The sequence below is a fragment of the Drosophila sechellia genome, chromosome 3L (genome assembly GCF_004382195.2).
Source record: "Drosophila sechellia strain sech25 chromosome 3L, ASM438219v1, whole genome shotgun sequence".
NCBI lineage: Eukaryota > Metazoa > Arthropoda > Insecta > Diptera > Drosophilidae > Drosophila > Drosophila sechellia.
In genome coordinates, this window is record NC_045951.1 from 5,621,420 (window position 1) to 5,639,318 (window position 17,899).

General features: G+C 44.0%; 2 protein-coding genes across 13 annotated transcripts in view; both read left to right on the top strand.

Moving 5' to 3' along the window:
- The window catches only part of LOC6610901, an 80,999-nt gene that overhangs the window by 39,921 nt on the left and 23,179 nt on the right, over positions 1-17,899 (top strand). For all 12 annotated transcript variants that reach the window (XM_032719603.1, XM_032719604.1, XM_032719602.1 and 9 more), the window contains 4 exons: positions 7,766-7,948; positions 9,161-9,361; positions 12,519-12,746; positions 14,089-14,275. In XM_032719603.1, the coding sequence (XP_032575494.1) occupies positions 7,766-7,948; positions 9,161-9,361; positions 12,519-12,746; positions 14,089-14,275 (799 nt within the window). The remainder of the gene's footprint in view (positions 1-7,765; positions 7,949-9,160; positions 9,362-12,518; positions 12,747-14,088; positions 14,276-17,899) is intronic.
- Positions 5,025-5,889, top strand: LOC116801259. Its single transcript, XM_032719607.1, has one exon. It carries the CDS (start codon positions 5,117-5,119, stop codon positions 5,393-5,395), a length of 279 nt encoding a protein of 92 aa, XP_032575498.1. The 5' UTR covers positions 5,025-5,116; the 3' UTR covers positions 5,396-5,889.

A 17,899-nucleotide genomic window follows, 5' to 3' on the forward strand; every position in this document is an offset into this window, starting at 1 on the left:
GCCGGCATCGCTGCTGTTTTTCTATTTCCACTGCCTCAGTTGCTACAGTGTTTGCCGGAAAATTACAACTTCCGGTTATGGGAAATCCAACAAAAAGAAAGTTTTTCAAATTACTATAAGAAGTGACTCGCAGAAGTTTGCTCAGCGCTCATAATTAATAGCCGGCAAATAACTTTGAAGTATTTTAAAACTATTTTAGCTTATGTATCTTTAACATATAGAACATAAAACAATTGCATTGATTTTAATACATTTTATTTTTAATATGCTTTGTGATTAATTTAACTACAATCGAATATATATTTAAACTGAATTGTATATCCCTTTTTTTTGCTGTGCCCCAGTTACTGCGATACTTTTTCTTGGCGCCCTTTTTTAATTTAGTTTTTCCTCCGCAAACTTGTAGTTTGATGACCAGGTCGAGAAGGCCTGCGTTTGCCGTGCTCCTTCATCCATCTTGCACTATCTGTCCCTTTGGATAAACCATAATTACTTCCTTGAACTGCAGCGTTTTTCGCCCCGTTTCCCTATCTCTCTCGGCCTGTTTGTATTTACTTCGTTTTTTTCGGAAAAGAAGGCAGCAGCAGATAAACAGCAGGGAAAGAAAACAAAAACCGTTGGGCGGAAGTCCGAGATTGGCATAAGAGTGCTCCTGGGTCCTATTGCTTCCGCTTTTTCTCATTTCCCCATTTTGCAGCCACTGCACTTGGCCAAAAACCAAACTTGTTGGATGAATATTAATTAAACGAGCCTAAGGACTGCCCGCCCATAAATGCATTTGCTGTTTGCTTTGCATTTAGCATTTAGTACTTAGCATTACTGCGCTCTTGCATTTGTTGTTAATTAATTTTCTAGAAAAATAGCAGAAGGGTCGCTGGGCTGAATGAAATTATGAGAAAGATGATACACTAGGCAGTAAGGCAAAAGAAAAAGGTGTCACACCAACGCATCATTCTAGTTCCTCCTTTTGTGAGCGTGTGTGTAGGTGTGAGTGTGTGAGTGTTTGCGTGTGGGTGGGTCACCAAACGCCCACCGCATTTTTTCTGTGAAAAGAGCAACAGTGTTGTCCCTTTTTTCTGCCCCTCTTTGTTGTTGTTGTTGCTGTGGCGCCTTCTTCTACTTTTGTGTGACGCCTACGCTACTAGCTGCCAGCTTGTTGTTGTTGCTGTTTTTTATAGGTGTCACCTTTCGGAAATAATCATATATGTGTCAGCGGGGAGGGGCTAGGTTGCTACTAAGGGGGCGTGGCCGTGTGGGGTCGAGTGGGCGGTTTTGGCAGCACTTCGCTTCGTTTGCTTTAGCTTTTCTAGTTTTTTGCCTTACACCTATATATGTATGTATGCACATTTGGTATCCTCCAGCTGCTCCTTCTTTTTCTATCTATCTATTTTTTTCTCGCATAAAGCACTCACACGCACACACACACACACACACAGATACACAATGCAGGACCGTAAAAAAATAGTAGTAGCTGCCCGAGCGCGTTTGGTTTTTCGTACGCTCTGGTTTTTACGCTCTAATTACGACTCCTACGACAGCAGCCCCCTCCTCCACCTTTGCACCTGTAATCCACCTCTCCCCCGTCCACCTTTTTGCACCTGATGTGCAATTGCCATGGCGGCGCTGTCTAAACAAGGCTCACTTGCTACTCCTCCCTTTCAACCCACCGACTCCCCTCGATGCTTTCAATTTGCAATGGCTGCTGTCATTTCAGCTCAATAGCACCAATCCCGGCCAGGTTTTAAATTGTTGTTTGCTGTTGCATTTTTTTTATAAACATTCTTATGGCACAAAAAACCGCTCGTAACGAACCAACGATTGCTCAAAGGCTCAAAAATATATAACACCCCAAATCGCACAATCAAAACTAGTTGTTTTCACTAGCGGAGAATATGAAATTATTCAGAGGTATTCATATTCGGCACGTATCCACAAAAACATTACAAAGTCTCCTTAAATGAAAGGGTTTTTCAAATTGCGTAAGTGATTTATAAAAAAATCTATTTAAAGTCCTTAAAACATTTCAACTTTTTAATTAAAACCACAGCCCTTGTGGCTGGCTTTTCTAATTGAAGTTAATTGAATCACCTTTAAATCTTTAGCATCGGATCGTTTCAACCTCTTTCACCCACATCAGAGTAATGAATGGCTTTATGCCTTTAAATTCACTTTTCACACAGTTATTCAGTTATTTCATACATTTTTTAAATACCTTAACCGCAGTTTTTATTGCGGCCAAATGGTTTTGTTGCGCCTCCCATCGATTTTAAATAATTGCACTAATTAAATGATGCAACAGTCGTGAATGGCGAGCGTAATGCGTTTTCTCTGCACTCGGCGGGGTGTGGCAGTAAAATATTTTAATTGCGCTTTATGAAAACATTTAGTAAATGAAAATTGTTTTTCTTGACCGCTCAGCCGGAAAGTAGGCAATCATTTCAAATGTTCCGCAAGCATTGAAGATTTAAATTCCTTTTGCGAAAATTACTCCGCCAGTTGGACAAGCAACCGAACACATAAAGATACAGATACAGATAAACACTCAAGGGAAGCCCCAAAGTGTGCAATTAATTTTACAATAATTAAATTGAAACTCAACCGCACTTCCAGGCATCTCATATATACATATTATATCTTTTACTTGACTTTTTGCTGGCCAGCATGGTGTGGCGTGTCCATAAACCGAAAATTTGTAAACCAAAATTATAATGAAATGCATATTTAGTTAATTTTAACTTACACCGAAAACTTTACTTAATTAGACCAACTTAAAGCCGCACAAAATGTGAAGAAACTTCGATGGGCAGCGGGAAAGGGGTAAACAATGTGGACCCCCTCCTTTTTCCAGAAGAAACCCCCATTTTCCACTCGTATTGTAATTTTTTTCGGTGTTTTTTTTTTTACTTTTCCGGCTCTGTTCTCTCTTCAATATTTTTTAATGAAACCATAAAGTTTATAATTACCATAAAATTTACTTGTTCGGTTCGTTTTTGTCCTGAGGTTTCTTCATGATGGGGGCAAAAAAAAAAAAAAAAAACTTTAGTTTGACCTGGCACACACACACACACCCGCAAAACCATTATGTACGTATATAGTGAGGGGGCGGCTGTGATTGTGGGTGGGCGTGGCATTTCATAAACTAATGCCAAAATGGTAAAAATTTATGGCAAGAAATATGAGAAACGGGTTGAGCTGCAAAGTCCGGCACAAAAGGCATGGACACACATGTGTGTGTGGACACACATGTGTGTGTTAGTGTGTGTGTGGGGGGAGGGGGTATGACCCCTCTCGTTGCAGCTTTGTTTTTGACCAAACGTGCGAATATTTTTGCAACTTTTGGTCCAAAGTTGCACAGGAAATGGGTCTGGCATATGGTTGCCACCGTGGCCAGAAGGACACGGGGACATTGGGACAGTGGAATAGGAGCGCCGTCCCTTAATCCCAGGACCCTATGCCCTCCCCCGTCCCCTTTACCCCAACTAAGCCTGTGCAGAATGCGTTTGCTTTGGTTTTTGATTTGTTTTTGTTGTTGGTGGAGGAGCAGGAGCAGGAGAACAGAGGCGTCTGTTCGAACGAGCCTGCTGCATGCAGATGCGAAAATATGCTTTATGTAGGCGCTGACACAGTGGGCGTGGCTGTGGTCAGGGGCGGAAAATTCAATTCAATTGTCAACAGCAACCAGTACCGAACACCGAATAGCACCGAGCATCCAACAGCTCCCAATCACCCAACACCCAGGCCAGCTCATCCTGTGGCCACAGAGCTAGGCGCCAGTTTAGAGGTTTGAGTTTTGGTGCATTCCGGGCTTAGCATCTTTTTTGTTGGGATCCTGGCCAGTTCAGGCCAGGCTCACCGCTCAACTGCAGCACTCACACGTTATATAATGTGGCATCATTTTGTGGTCAGCATTTATGCAGACCATATACAATTTTTCAGGCCTTTTGTTGACATGGCCGTGTCCGTGGCCCGCACCCACCCGTTGCGGTTTATGTAGAGTGAACCCCTGCACTGACTTTTGACTGCAATGGAGCAGCCATTTAATGCACAAGCCATGTCAAAAGTCATCTGAGCAGGTGGCTCAAAGGGTAGCGCCGTGCCATTGAACAACTCAATATCCTTTTGAATGCAGGCCCTGCACTTCCACCTCAGCCACCCACTTTAATTGATTGTTATCATGGTAGCAAAGTGTCGGGATGTGCAGAGGAGTGGAGTGGGCAAGGACAGGGGCCATTAGCAGTGGCAAACAAAATAAACTGATACCCGGGTCACGAGTCCTTTTGCCTCACTGCCGCCACATGATTATTATTTCAGTCCATTGTTTTTGGTTATTGTTGTTTTGCTAGTGGTTTTGCCATTTCAAGCATCTTTGGCTTGTCATGCGAGATACGTAGAATACGTTGAGTACTGAATACTGAATGCTCAGCGCTGACAACGGGGACACAACAACAATGGTAAAATGTATATTTTAATTGTACTCCCGAGTAAAAACATATATCAAACCAAAGCACGGCTACAGCAAAAGCAAAAACAATGCCAGAACCATGAACTCTCCAAACTCTCGACTCTCAACCGGAAATGGCAGACCAGAGACCAACAACAAGACTAGCAATAATAATAACAAGTACATCTAGCAATGGCAATGGCAGCTCCCGACCAGCTTCAGATTCACTTGACACACTGAGAGAAAAAAGTGAGCTTTTAAATTAGAAAACAGAGGCAGGCAGGGGAACAAGGAACAATCTAATGATTTCGATTGAAACAAAATGCCAAGAAATATTTTATTAATAGCATTACTCCCATGCCAATTGCTTGATACATCAATTTTATATATATCTCCCAGTAGTAAAAAAAAGTACAAATATCAGAAATTCCCTATTAGCTTTGACAGAATTATATTTATAAATGAAGCATATTTCAATGCGTCAAAAATAATTATTCCCTGGAGTACTTTAAATTTGAGCGATGAGCAAGAAATATAAATGTCAATCAGATTAATGTCATGATGACATTTGCAGATACTTCGATTTATTTTCCCCCAGTGTAGCTGCCTCACAAATGTGAGCTCTAGGACGCAGAGGCATCATTTGGGGGCAGAGGCAGCCTCAAGTGGCGCTTAATGAAAGCGCAACAGACAACGGCAGGACCACAGGAACACGACCACACGACAACTGAGCGGGACAGGATCTGGGGGAACCGTGGGCAGGGGCAGCAGCATGGACGTGGGCAGGCAGGGACACGGACAGGGAGAACAAGTGTAAGAGCAGTAGATACAGGACAACTAAATAGGCGAACCGCAAAAACTCATCGTCAAGGAGCGACAGATACGGCCAGGGAAAAGTGGGAAAATAGATGGGGAATCCAACTATGCAGCCATCATAAAATTCACGGTAATTGAGATGAAAGCAGTGAGCACAGTTCTCCGAAGGACCTCAAGCCGATGCCGGATCCGGAGTGGGTGCTCCGGAGGAGGAGGAGAAGCCGCTCGAACTGCGGCTGGGGCTGTCACTTAGCGCGTGACATGTGTCAAAACAAGCGGCAACCGCAGCGAGACCGTGACCAGAGCCTCCTAGCCTGCTGCACAAGTGCATCCACGCCATCGTGGGAGTGGGAGTGCTGTTAATATCCTTCCGCAGTAGCGGTGAAATGGATTTGGGCGGGTGGCAGACTGAAAACCTGGGCGTGGTGGCACTCAGTGTGCGAGTTGCCGAAGCGGAAGCAGCCTAAAACCAAAAGGAGATTGACTTTAAATTCAGAACACAAACCGCTGCAAGCCTGAAGGACTTTTACAACAAAAATGCAAAATTTACTCAGAATGTTGTTATAAGAACATCTTAAAGTAACCTTATAGAAATAGATTGCTGACCAGTTCCACTTTACTAGCAGGTCCACTTCCATGATATGACACAATATCATATTTTATGCTTGGCATTCCTGTTTGTAATATATTTAAAAGCTAAAATATCTTCGTGGAACAGATAGCCGTGCGTGTTTGTCAAATATTTCCATTGCATGTGCTGCAAGCATTTCACTCTCTTGAATCGGACACCCCAATGGAGTTCAAACACCCTGGAGCGAATCGCAGTTCAAGGATCGCTGGCGGGGAGCTATCGTTTGCGTGATTTACACTCCCAATTGCATGGCAATTACATGTCCATTAACATTGCCATTAACCCTTGGAGTGCCTCCTCCAACGAGAGCAGCCACCGAGATGGAGTGCAGCACAATGGCTACAATGGCCAGAGCGATTAATGGTCAAGCAGGCGAGAGCTATTTATGGCCCAGGAAGAGCCCATATTACTTTGACAAGGACAAACTGTTGCCTGCTCCAGCAAAGTGTCCTTCCAACCCAACCCCTTCCCTTACCCGCCTTCACAGTTTTGTGTTGTAAATAATCACAAAACTCTCTCGGTCCCCGGGATAGTGTCTCACTGCGAGCCGCCCAGGCTCCTTCCGGTTTGTGTTTGTCAAATAAGCAGCTTTCCTCAAGTGCCAAGTGCCATTGACAGCAACCCGGCGAACTGCTCCTTCGAGAAGGATGGTACCTCACCCCCAATATCCTGCTGCAGATGTATGTGTGTGTGTGCGGTCGCAGTGCATAATGGGATTTTGGTTTATTAATTAACCAACTTTATGTCTGCTGAATAGAGAGCGGAGCACACGACCAAGATGGCTTAGACCACAACTAGGAATCATTGGCCATCTTTAGTGGAATTGAATTAAGTGGGGTTACACACACACACACTCATATCGATTGCCGCCACAACGCACACATTGTCACATCGAGCATACGTATGCGAAATGTGCAAATAAAATGCACAAAACTTTGATTTATTTCCACGTAAAACAAACATTGAAAAGGCTCAACGTGGCACTGTTCAAATACACGCAGATGGGGGGCTGTAGCTACGTAATCCCAGGTAGGACCTCTCCATCCAGCGATCCTTTCGTCCTTTTGGTCGCTGCCTGTTTATGTGTACACATTCATTAAAATGTCGAACATCGAAAGTGCCTATTCAGGTTGTTGCCACGCCCACGGCACACGCACACACACACACACTTGCATTTGCATTGGCAACCTGCAACTGCAACAGCAACAGCAGCAGCAACAACGAGCAACTGCATCTGCATCTGCATCTGCAAATAATTGTCAGCTTACTGACTCGCATTCAATGCAGCTACAACGGCAACCAAAATGAAACAATCACGTGCTCCGTGAGATCTATGCAAGCGTGCTATAAATGCACGTGAAAGTGGGATCCAAAGTGGGGATTTCAAATGCTGAATTCTGGTTGCAGCACCGAAAAAAGGGGGGCGGCAGCTGCGGCGGAAGTCAAACGGTATTTGTAATGAAAACAGGGGCATGTATATGCAGCTCCCCGTTCGCTTCCCTTCCAAAAGGGAGCTTTTTTTCCTTGCAGTTTTGGTGCATTGCCAACGCACTTCAGTATCAGGGACAGGAGGCCAGAGCAGGCGAGAGATATTTGAATTGCGCAGGTTGAGGGGCGGGGAGCGATGGGGAAAGCTGCAAAATTTTAGCTGCACATGACGCGTGATTTATGTATTTTCGTCAAATGGCAGCCACCGCAGCGGCAGCAGCAGTGGGACAAAGCTGCCATGAAATGCTAATGATGCCATGACTCGGATGCTTTCATGCACACAACCGAACACACACACGCTTACATACCATATACATGTAGCCCAGTGCCCTGTCTCCATATATGCATATGCCAGCACTAACCCGGTTTTATGTCCTTTCGCCCCGCAGGATCACAAGCTAAAGCACATGGCCGAACTGCAGCAATCAGTTGTCACCGATCAGGAGACGCGTCATCAGATCCAGACGCAGATACTGCAGTGGGAGGAGAATCTGGAGCGGCTCCACTGCGAGCAGTTCCGGCTGCGCTGCTACATGGCCTCTCTGCAAAGTGGCGAGCTGCCCAATCCGAAGGTGAGTTATGGCCCCAAAAAGCGGCCACTGCCGTCGACCAGTGCCCCCAAATTCAACCTGTCAGACAGATAAGTCAAATGCAATTAATGGCGGAAGCACTGCCGGCTGGCGGCTTTATAATTCATCCAGAACGAGCACACTAGTTGGGGCACAAAGTATTGCCTACATTTTGCGGCTGTTATAGAGCGTGCCCCGCGTTGGGTGCCATTTATTGAAAGAGAGGCATAGAGGCCAGTTGTGTGGTATAGCCTATTTTTTGTTAAGAGTAATATAAGACAGGATATAATTATATTTATATTCTAAGGCATTTGTGAGCTTATTAAAAAAACAATGTGATGTATTTATAAGTTTCAGCTATTTTTAAATAGCACTTCCTTGTTTTGAACAAAAAAAGGGAAAATACAATAAAAATGATAATCACTGTTCAATGGCTGTACAATTCCGCCCCAAAAGCTACCACAAGGCTTAAATTAACCACGCTTCAGAGAAACATCAAAAGCAGATTTACAACCTTGTCGAGAGCTTAAGACCGGGACAATGGCATCGGCCCAAATCGCTCTAACAACAATTTACCCCGAAACCCGTTTACAATTCCGTTTAAAACCCTTTACAGGTTCGAGTAGTCTATAATTACCTCTACCTATTTGCACACTGGTACGCTTTTGGAAAATCAAAACCCAAACATGCACAATTAATCTCCATAACAAAAGTTTAAGCGTCTTAAATAGGCTTAAAGGCAACCTTCGCTGGCGCCAACTGTTGGCAACCTTAGAAGGATTTGCCAGCACCGACTGACTGACTGACTGAATGACTGACTGACTGAAAGGGTTGAAAGTTGATTGCGCTTTTAATGGCAGGCTGAAACTGGGGTGAACGCTGGGGGTTCCCGGCGGGTGCTGGGTGGTAAGTGCAGTTGTGTGCCTGAAAAGCAACATTATTTATTATTAATAACCACAAAATGCAAACAACTTCAGCACCTTTGAAGAGAACAACTTCAGTCGACTGCAGCATGCCAAAGGCTTATTTGCATAGGTGTACGAATTTACGAGTGTGTGTAGATGCTCTGCCTGCTTTTTAATGCTCTTTGAAAGGATCGTAAATATAACGAAATTAGTTAAGGGGCACTGGCGGCGAAACTATGTATATGCCAAATATAACTTGTATTCACATTTCATTTTCAAACTTCTCGCATTCGTCACATATATTCAACAGTCGCTGCTGACACACGTGTCGCGCCCCACGAAGAACACGCTGAACAAGCTGGGCGTGTTCACGGTCTCCTCCTTCCACGCCTTCATCTGCGCCCGCTCGCCCTCGCTGCTCAACAACCTGCTCGCCGGACGCGGGGCCACCAAGCGGCGACCGCCGATGCTGTCGCGGTCCAACAGCGGCTCCAGCCGACGCTCCATGCAGGTGAGTCCAATCTACAGGTAGACACTCTGGCAAAAAAGTAGCCCACCAACTGGAAAAGTGGTCGTTAAAGTCTTAAATGTTACAACTTAAATTCTTACAATTTTTAACAACAAATCATTCACTTTTCTAACTAATATTCCCCGATTTATGGCGGCTTGCCTCAAATTTCTACAAAGTAACATTTAACGAAACTTTCTTCAGTTTAGGCTTACTTTTTGATGAGTGTATGTATATAAACATTTATGTGTGTTCACGTTTGGTCGCCGCATCAATGTCTGTGTGCATTTATGTGTGGCCACGGGGCGTATGGGTAATAAAATTATTTCAATTTTAAACGCATTTACGGCGCAGCTCGTGACTGTTTGTGAGTTTATGGCTTGTTCTCTCTTAATGTGCGTCCGTTTGTGTGTGTGCGAGTGTGTATGCGTGTGCGTGTAGTGTATATGTGTGCGAGTAATTGAATTTTTATTTAAGGCAACGGAAACGGCATTAAAAGCTAAATTGAGCGCTAATGCTTAAATGGATGGCCACCAAAAAATATGTCGTCCGGCCACGCCCCTGTCCATTAGACTGAGCTGTTTTTGTGTATTTTGGCTTTTATAATTTGCATTTAATGGCCATCAAAAATTACAAAAAGAATAATGAAATTTATGAAGGGTCTGCCTGGTCTCTCACTCTTTTTCTCTATTTCTCCTTTATTTTTTTTGGTCCCCTCGAAAAGAAAAGCCGCGGCAAAGAGAACAAAAAGCAAGCGAACCCAAGTTGACTTGGCAAAGAAAATATTTGCATATTTTAAGTGAATAATGCAGGAGTCCATTTCAAATGGTGATCAGATGCCGCCGCCCCCACCCCTGCTAATGACCTCAACACAATCAAATCTAAATCAAGTCGAGAAGTGGTCCGTTGGCAGGACATGCGAAAGGAGCTGTTTAAATTCCAGCAAATAGCTCGCAGGCATTATGCTATATTATATAATAAACCCGAATGTCGACAGTCGATTAGCTGTGAAACAGAACTCACTTGTGCCGTTTGTTAAGCCTCAATTATTATAACCAATTTGTGCATATCTCGTGTTTGTAATTAAATTCATTTCATAAATTCAATTTATTTCGATTACTGACAAAATAATCTTGTGCACAACTCGGATTTCGTGGCGTTCACTCTCGGCTTCGCTCTGCCCGGCATACACTTCATTTCCAATTAAATTTGCCAACGCTGCACAATTGCCTCTCATCCACACACCCCACCCCCTGCATTTCACCTTCTATCAGCAGTCACGCTGCCACTCGGATATGAAAAGCAAAAAAAAAAGAAAATAGGAGGCAGGGAGGAAAATGCATTCACATTCGGCATGGCCAGGGAAAAACAAATGAAATGAAATATCATAAATGAGAGGACCCAGTGCGCCGTTGCGTTGTAAATGCCCTGCAAATTCAATGAATTTGAAAAATGTGCATTTGATTTGGTTCATATATATTTTCGGCCCAGTTGCCCAAACTCTATCTCTACTGTCGTGTAACTGCATTTCACTTGGCCATTTACCGAACATGTCAACTGCAATGCAGCTGAAATTGCAACTGCAATTCAGAAATGGCAAATAAAATTAAAGCTTTCCAAAGCAAATTATCAACGCCACTACGAGGCAACCGAAATAGTCAACTCGCAAAAGTTGAAAATACCCTGGCTAAAATTTAATTAAGCTGTCCATCGACAATGGCCAGAAAGCTGAAATTTTACTGGCCTTAAGGGGGCTCAGGCTCAGTCAGGGACAATCAAAAGTTAATTAGTCAGGAGAGTTAAGTGTGCGAGAGGCGTTCGTGCAGAATTAATCGTCTTTCAGGGCTCCAAGCTCTCCGGCAGAAACAGTGCAAATCTGATGACAATTGCTGCTCGAAATCAGGAACAGATAGATTAACAATTTGCCATGTTCACAATGGAAATCATAGAATTGATTTTTAAGCACATACTCAATTTATCAACTGCTGCCATTGTCGGTCTTCAATCGGTTTACCCAATAATAAACAATGTTGGCATTTAAGCCATATAATTTTTAAGCTAACATGCCATTTTGTAGCTCTTCACTTCTGAGAAATGAAAGCTGAATTTCACATATGTATGTATTTTTCTATGAATATAAAGTCGATATATAGTATTTGGCTGGGCAATAATGATGCCGTAATCGATATGCAAAACTGTTATGCAATGCAAATGCAAATGCGGAGGTTCCTCGTCACTTCTTGTAGCTTGTAGCTGGGGTATCCAAGTGAGAAGCTGCCTTTTCTAACTGCCAAACTAATTCAATTGTCCTGCGTGTATGAGGGGGTGTATTACCTGGTCCAGGACCAGGACCTCGTGCCGTGGATGAACTGCTGCTGCCAACTTGGGCGAACCCATTGCCAATGGCTGCCAATACAAATGCAATTTCCAGTAGCCGACAACTGGCAGCTGGGCCACCTGATTCGTTTACAGTTGCAGTTCGTTGGCAGCAGGACGAAAAGGAAGCAAAGGAGCAGGGGCAGGAGCAGAAGGAAGCCTCATCACGGAGTTAACATTGGATGACGATGACGTTGTGGAAACGGTTAAGCATTTTAACTGAGTTTTCTTCAAACTCAACTCGATGCGGCAGCAGATCCCGCCTGCAGTTTCAGATCCGCGACTGCTTCTGCACGTACACTGAGAGAAAACATGAGCAGTCAAATCTTTAAGCTTATGCCATGTAACTTGCAATGTACTAACTTGCAATGTACACAGATTTCCTCTTAACTATGGAATTTGAACGCTTTTTCTCTCAGTATACCCTTTACCGATGCCTCAGCTACTGCCAGCGACATTTTTCATTACATTTCAGAGGGTCGCGGGGCTACGACTGCGGGTACCAATGTGTGTGTTTGCTATTTTTCAATTTTCACTTCCGTGTGGCCATATTCAAGAATGCGCACGACTATGGATGGATTGAGTGTATGGGGGCTATATAGTATAGCTGTATCTGTATCTGTATCTGTAACCGTAAATGTATCTGTGTGCGGGCCTCGCAAATGTCTGTGCCTGACTGCTTAATGACATTGTACGTGGCTATGTATGCGAGCGCATGTGTTTGCTTGTGTGTGAGTACGAGTATATGTCTGTTTATCCAATCGAATTTTCTGCCTTTTTCCAGATGAATTCACGTGACGAACCGGAAAAAACTTTCAAAGTTGCAATGCCCGACAATGCTTACTCGACAGTTTATCTACGTGATGCCATGTCTGTGGAGGAATTCCTCGCCAGCGCCTGCGCCCGTCGCAACCTCAATCCCATGGAGCACTTTGTGCGCGTCAAGAAGCGTCGTGACATGGAGGATCACAATTACTTTGTGCCGCATCGCAACGATCTGATTGAAAATTATGTAAGTACATAATCAAAGCCAGAATGTGAATATGCCATCCCGCCACCAGCTGCGAACTTAATTCCATGGAGTTTCGTCTTGGTCCTGATGGCGCGCCAACTCCAAGTTCAATTCAACTTATCGAATTTAACTTGGAAATTGCATGTGGAGCCGTGCAAATGGAATTTTGAAACGTGTCCTGGGTGAAATATTCAAGGAGTTGACTCGGAATCACTGCTTTCGATTGCACTTTAAATACACATATCGGCTCTAATTGTATTGCTCCTTATTATTTTTATATATATTTGATTATATTCATATCAATAATGCATTATAAAGTGAGCTGTTGTTATTTTTGGAAAACGATGCTCAGTGCATTTCCTTCTTCTTTACTGCACATCATTAAAATTCAAAGAGGCTTAACTCGGAATGTGATACTTTTAAATTAATTTTAGGTATAATAAAGCTATTCCTTTTAGGCATCTTTAAGCTGGCTTTGCAAATAGGATTAAAAAAGATTAAGTTTAAATTGAAAGTAGACAGGAGCTGTGTGCCCTGTCTAGTTTTTACTTAAAAGAGAAAAACTCTTTCAAAGTACTCTCAACAATTTTCACACCGAATAGTGTGTTGGTAGTTTGGGTTGTTGCATAAATCCCTTCCTTGCTGCTAAAAAGGTACTGGCAACAAAGTACCCAATTTCACAATTAGCTCATCTCCACACCCACTACGCCCATTTCTCTTCGATTTCCAAAAACATAGTGCTATAAATTATGAACTTTCCCGTTGGCCATTTCCCTTTTCGCCTTCACTTGGCACACGATTAGTCTAGGTGAGACTTCAGCCAGCTGCCAAGTCGGCCGCTAGCTGAAAACTTTCGACCCGCTCCGCTTCGCTCCACCGAAGACCCCTAACAATCCGAAATCTGAACTTCGACCTCAACAACAAGCTAGTAAATATTGGCCCAGCCAGGCCAATTGGCAAATGGCAAATGGCAAAAATGTGCAACTGCAACTGCAAATGGAGTTGGAATTTGAGTGGGTTTGGTTTTGTGGGTGGGGATGGCAGCTTTGGTGGGCTTGATAAAAAGTTCCATTCGCCGGTGGCAGTTCAATAAATTTCGACAACAACTTGAGCAACTCGCAGTAACTCCACTCAATCAATTTCTGCCCCTGCCCCTCACAAAATGATTGCCAGCGAAACTCGGCTAATTTGGCACTTAACTTGGGCACTCAAATTCACTTTCCAGCCATCTGTCCTTCTACAGGGATAGAAAATATATAAAATATTCACATATATCATATATCATATATAATTGTCTCACTGCTAAAGTATTAATAAGTTGCAAACTATATCTTCCCCACAGCTACATAATCACGAGTTCGTGGAGGTCTGCATGAAGATCCTGTACCAGGTTGAGCTGCAGCGCACGACTCTGGAGCAGATGTGGGGCTTCTCTGTGGAGGCTGAGCTGATCGAGAATGCGGAACGGCAGGACGAGCTGTGCTGCTACGTGAGTCGCGTGGAGGACAAGAGTGTGGCCATGCACAATGGTGAGTACAAAAGAAAAGGACGAGTTCTTTGCCTTTGAGTTCATCATCCAGGCGACATGACAGGACGAAAATGGGTTTTAACACAAATCGCATTCAGGCGATGAAATCGTGCATTTAATTTATGCCATTGAGGTGACGCAGCGGTACGCAAGGAAATGAAATAGAGTCTTTGTCTTCGTCTCCAAGGATTGGTGGCTCCATCTCCAGCCTCCAGCATCCAGTCCACTTTACTCTACTACTCAACTGGCGCCCCGAGCGAAACAATGTGGCCCAATGTTGCCGAGCTAAATTATAAAGTGCCCAGGTAGTCGGCCCCCTGCCTTTGCCGCCTGCTCTTTTCTGTACATCCATGCTGCTGCTTTTATATTTAAATGCTTTTCACTTTTATGTCATAAAAAAACGCAAAAAAGTGAAGAGCACAAGACGAAACTTGAGCAAACTCACTTTGGTCTACAAGGGAGACCGAGTCGAGTCAAGTGGAGTTTGAGCCCGAAAAGAAAGAGAGGGAGGAGGAGGAGGAGCTGAGGGATCCGGAGGAGCGAGAGGAGCTCCTCGGGGCGTGCAATGGGAAAAGTCAACTGTCAGCGCTTGTTCCACCTGGTGAATGGGAGGGTGGGTGGCCAGGTGGTTTGACGACGATGATGGTGATGAGCAGCGCACTCGAAATGTTTGCCAGGTGTGGGCGACGGTTTACTTCTGCTGCGGCAACGGCGGCTTCCAGGTCCTTAAAGGGGTTTTCCTCGAGTGTAAGCCGTCTCAGCATCCGAGATCCCCACACCCCACACCCCCCACTACGTCCTGTTGTTTTTCTATCACTTAAAATCAACTTAAGTTGGCATTTGCATTTGCCGGGTACGTCGACGACGATGGCGACGACAACGCCATGGAGTCAAGTGGATGTAGTCGAAATGCCACTAGAACAGCGCCTTAAATTATGGAACTGACAGGCAGAGCCACCTTTTCCCGAACCCTTTTCCCCAACCCCAAGCCCTTTCACCCTCCTCGCAACCGCCAGGTGGGAAAACTGCAGTGCTGCACTTGGCAAAGTGATGAACCGAAAGAACATTTCATGCTGCAGTAACAGCAGAAAACTCATTAAGCACGTCGAGTGCGAGTGGCGCTCATTTGGTTGGTTTTTGAAGGCGACAACGAATCAAAAAATCCATGAAACAATGCGCATGAAATTCCCCGGAAGGAGTGCCTCCGTACTAAAAAAAAAACAAAAATGAAAACCAACCACAGGGGGTGAAAAGTTGGACTGCAAGCCAAAACAGAAGAAAAACGGGAAGAGTAAAACAAAAAAGTGGGGAAGAAGTTGTGCTAATGAGTTTTACGATTGAGCAAATGTTGCATTCGCTGGCAGGGAAATGCAGGAAGCCTTAGCTTAATTAAATTACGGCGAATTGGCACTGAAGTAGTTATAACATTGATCTTATTGCATTAGCCAGAGTTAATGGGTCAATTAGGTAAGTTCCCTTTTAAAAATAATTACCTGCAAATATTACGTATACGACGCGTTGTGCATGCGTTGCGCATAATGATATGATAGATGATATACTGATTTCATAGATACCTACATTCGAGGTATTAATCTGCTTATATCAAATATCAATTCCGTATACAAACTTAGTTTAGTTCAATGCATATTCAGCCGGGATTCATGGATAAAGCTTTTATTGGTTTCTGACTCTCCCCAGTATCAATATAGCGTATATGGCAATCTATGCTGATTGCCTGGCTTTGCCAGCATTTGGCCACAAATATTGCGTATACAATGTGTTGAGCTTTAAGTGCGGCTTTAAGCCCTCTACCGTCAGCGTTATCTGGCCGGCTCTCTGCGAGAATATCCCCCACTCATTGTAGTGGCGTGTGTATGCATAAATTAAGGACTCCAGGACTCAGGACTCGCATTTACATTTGCAAAACGCAAAACGCAATAGGAAACTTTTGGCGCCCCCAGCCTCATGCTCCTCTTTCGCCGCTAAACGGAGATGATTGAGGGACTGGGAGCGTGAGCGGGATAAGCGGGGCGCAATTGAATTTAATGGCTATTAGCATGTCGAAAGACGCAACTCTTAAGCAGCAACCGCAAAACAAAGCTCGGACAGGCTGGAGGACAGCATTTACGACCGAATTGCACAAAGTTCGCAATTTCCCACCCCAATGAAAGGGGAGCGGGACAAACAAGAACAAATCCTGACCGCAGCTTTCAAATGCAAATGTGGCTGGGGAGCGGAAAATTCTGGCCACTTTTCCTGGGCTAATTGTAAAATCGTAACGAACTGCGAGGAAATGCGGTGGCCTGATGAAGATGCCAGCTGCGGGGGAAAACTCAGGCAGTAATCTAGGGGACTCGTCTTCTTTAAGCACAGATCTTAAATTCCTTAGTTTTGGCTATCCATCCGCCGCCAGCTTGTAACTGCATCTTCATCTTGGGTGCACAAAGTTCGGCACTTTTGGAGTGGCGCAACTTTAGCGGCGAAACAAGCGTGGCAAAGCATTTGGCAAACATGGAATAACAATTTGCTCAGCCTTCGACTTCTTTTGGGCCAGGCCAACTGGAAAACAGCAAGCGAACGTGTTGACAACGCATATGCCAGGCCTGGGCCAAATCGGGCAAAAAGGGTTTATATAGGATATATATGGGGGTTAAGGCAGCCCAGCAGCCACCGCAATATAAATAAAATGTATCTTTCTCCCAGGGCCAAAAATAATCCTCCGGATAAAGTACAGAACGACACTTGCATATAGAAGTATGTGCACTTTATATGGTAAATCGCATGTGTCATGCCTTGCCAGCATTAAGATGTAAAAATCCGTTTAAATTGTAACAAATGCATAGGGGACAAGCTCCCTCTTCCCCTCCGCCCGAAAAAAAACAGACCTAGGTGAAGTGAGGAACCCAGACGATGGTGTAACATAGGTAAAATATTGCCACAAGGCGGGCTCCGAACACACATACTACACACATACATCTGTCTATCTATCTATCGAACTTTTGCCTTAAGAAAATGTTGCTCCTGCTGCACCAACAATGATAAGCGACACTGGTAGCTTGCAACTGCAGGCAACTGAATGCATGTCGTCAACAGGAAGAAAGGAGTGGCAACAAGAGGGGGTAAGACAGGTCGAGGCAGGCAACAAGGAATAACCAACATCATGGCTAGAATAAATGCTGGAGAAAAGACACATGATAGACGAGTCATGCAGACAAAGTAGAAAATGCTAACGAACGCAGCGGAGATATAGAGAGGTACACAGAAAGAAAAATCTATGCAGAATCATATAACGTTCTTAAAAAGATGAAACGGAAATAATCTTTCTCAAATCATAGTTCAATGATCATAGATCTTTAGATCTTATATAATAAAATCGCTTATTCATAGCTTGTTGTTATTTGTTATACTATATATTATGTTCAATCTGAAATAACAACATATTGTGAATTTATCCAGAGGTTTCTTTGCTCAGTGCACCGATGGCGCTGGGATAACGTGGCGTATGAACAATGCAAGATACCACAATGCTCTTGTTGTTATTGTTTTACGAGCATTGAAGCTGCAGTGGCAGCAGAAGTAGCAGTTGCAGTTGCAGTTGCAGCAGGAGCAGCACCGCCAGCTGAAG

Excerpts from the sequence above, each read along its gene's own strand:
- LOC116801259 (XM_032719607.1), top strand. The coding sequence starts at position 5,117 with ATGAAAGCGCAACAGACAACGGCAGGACCACAGGAACACGACCACACG.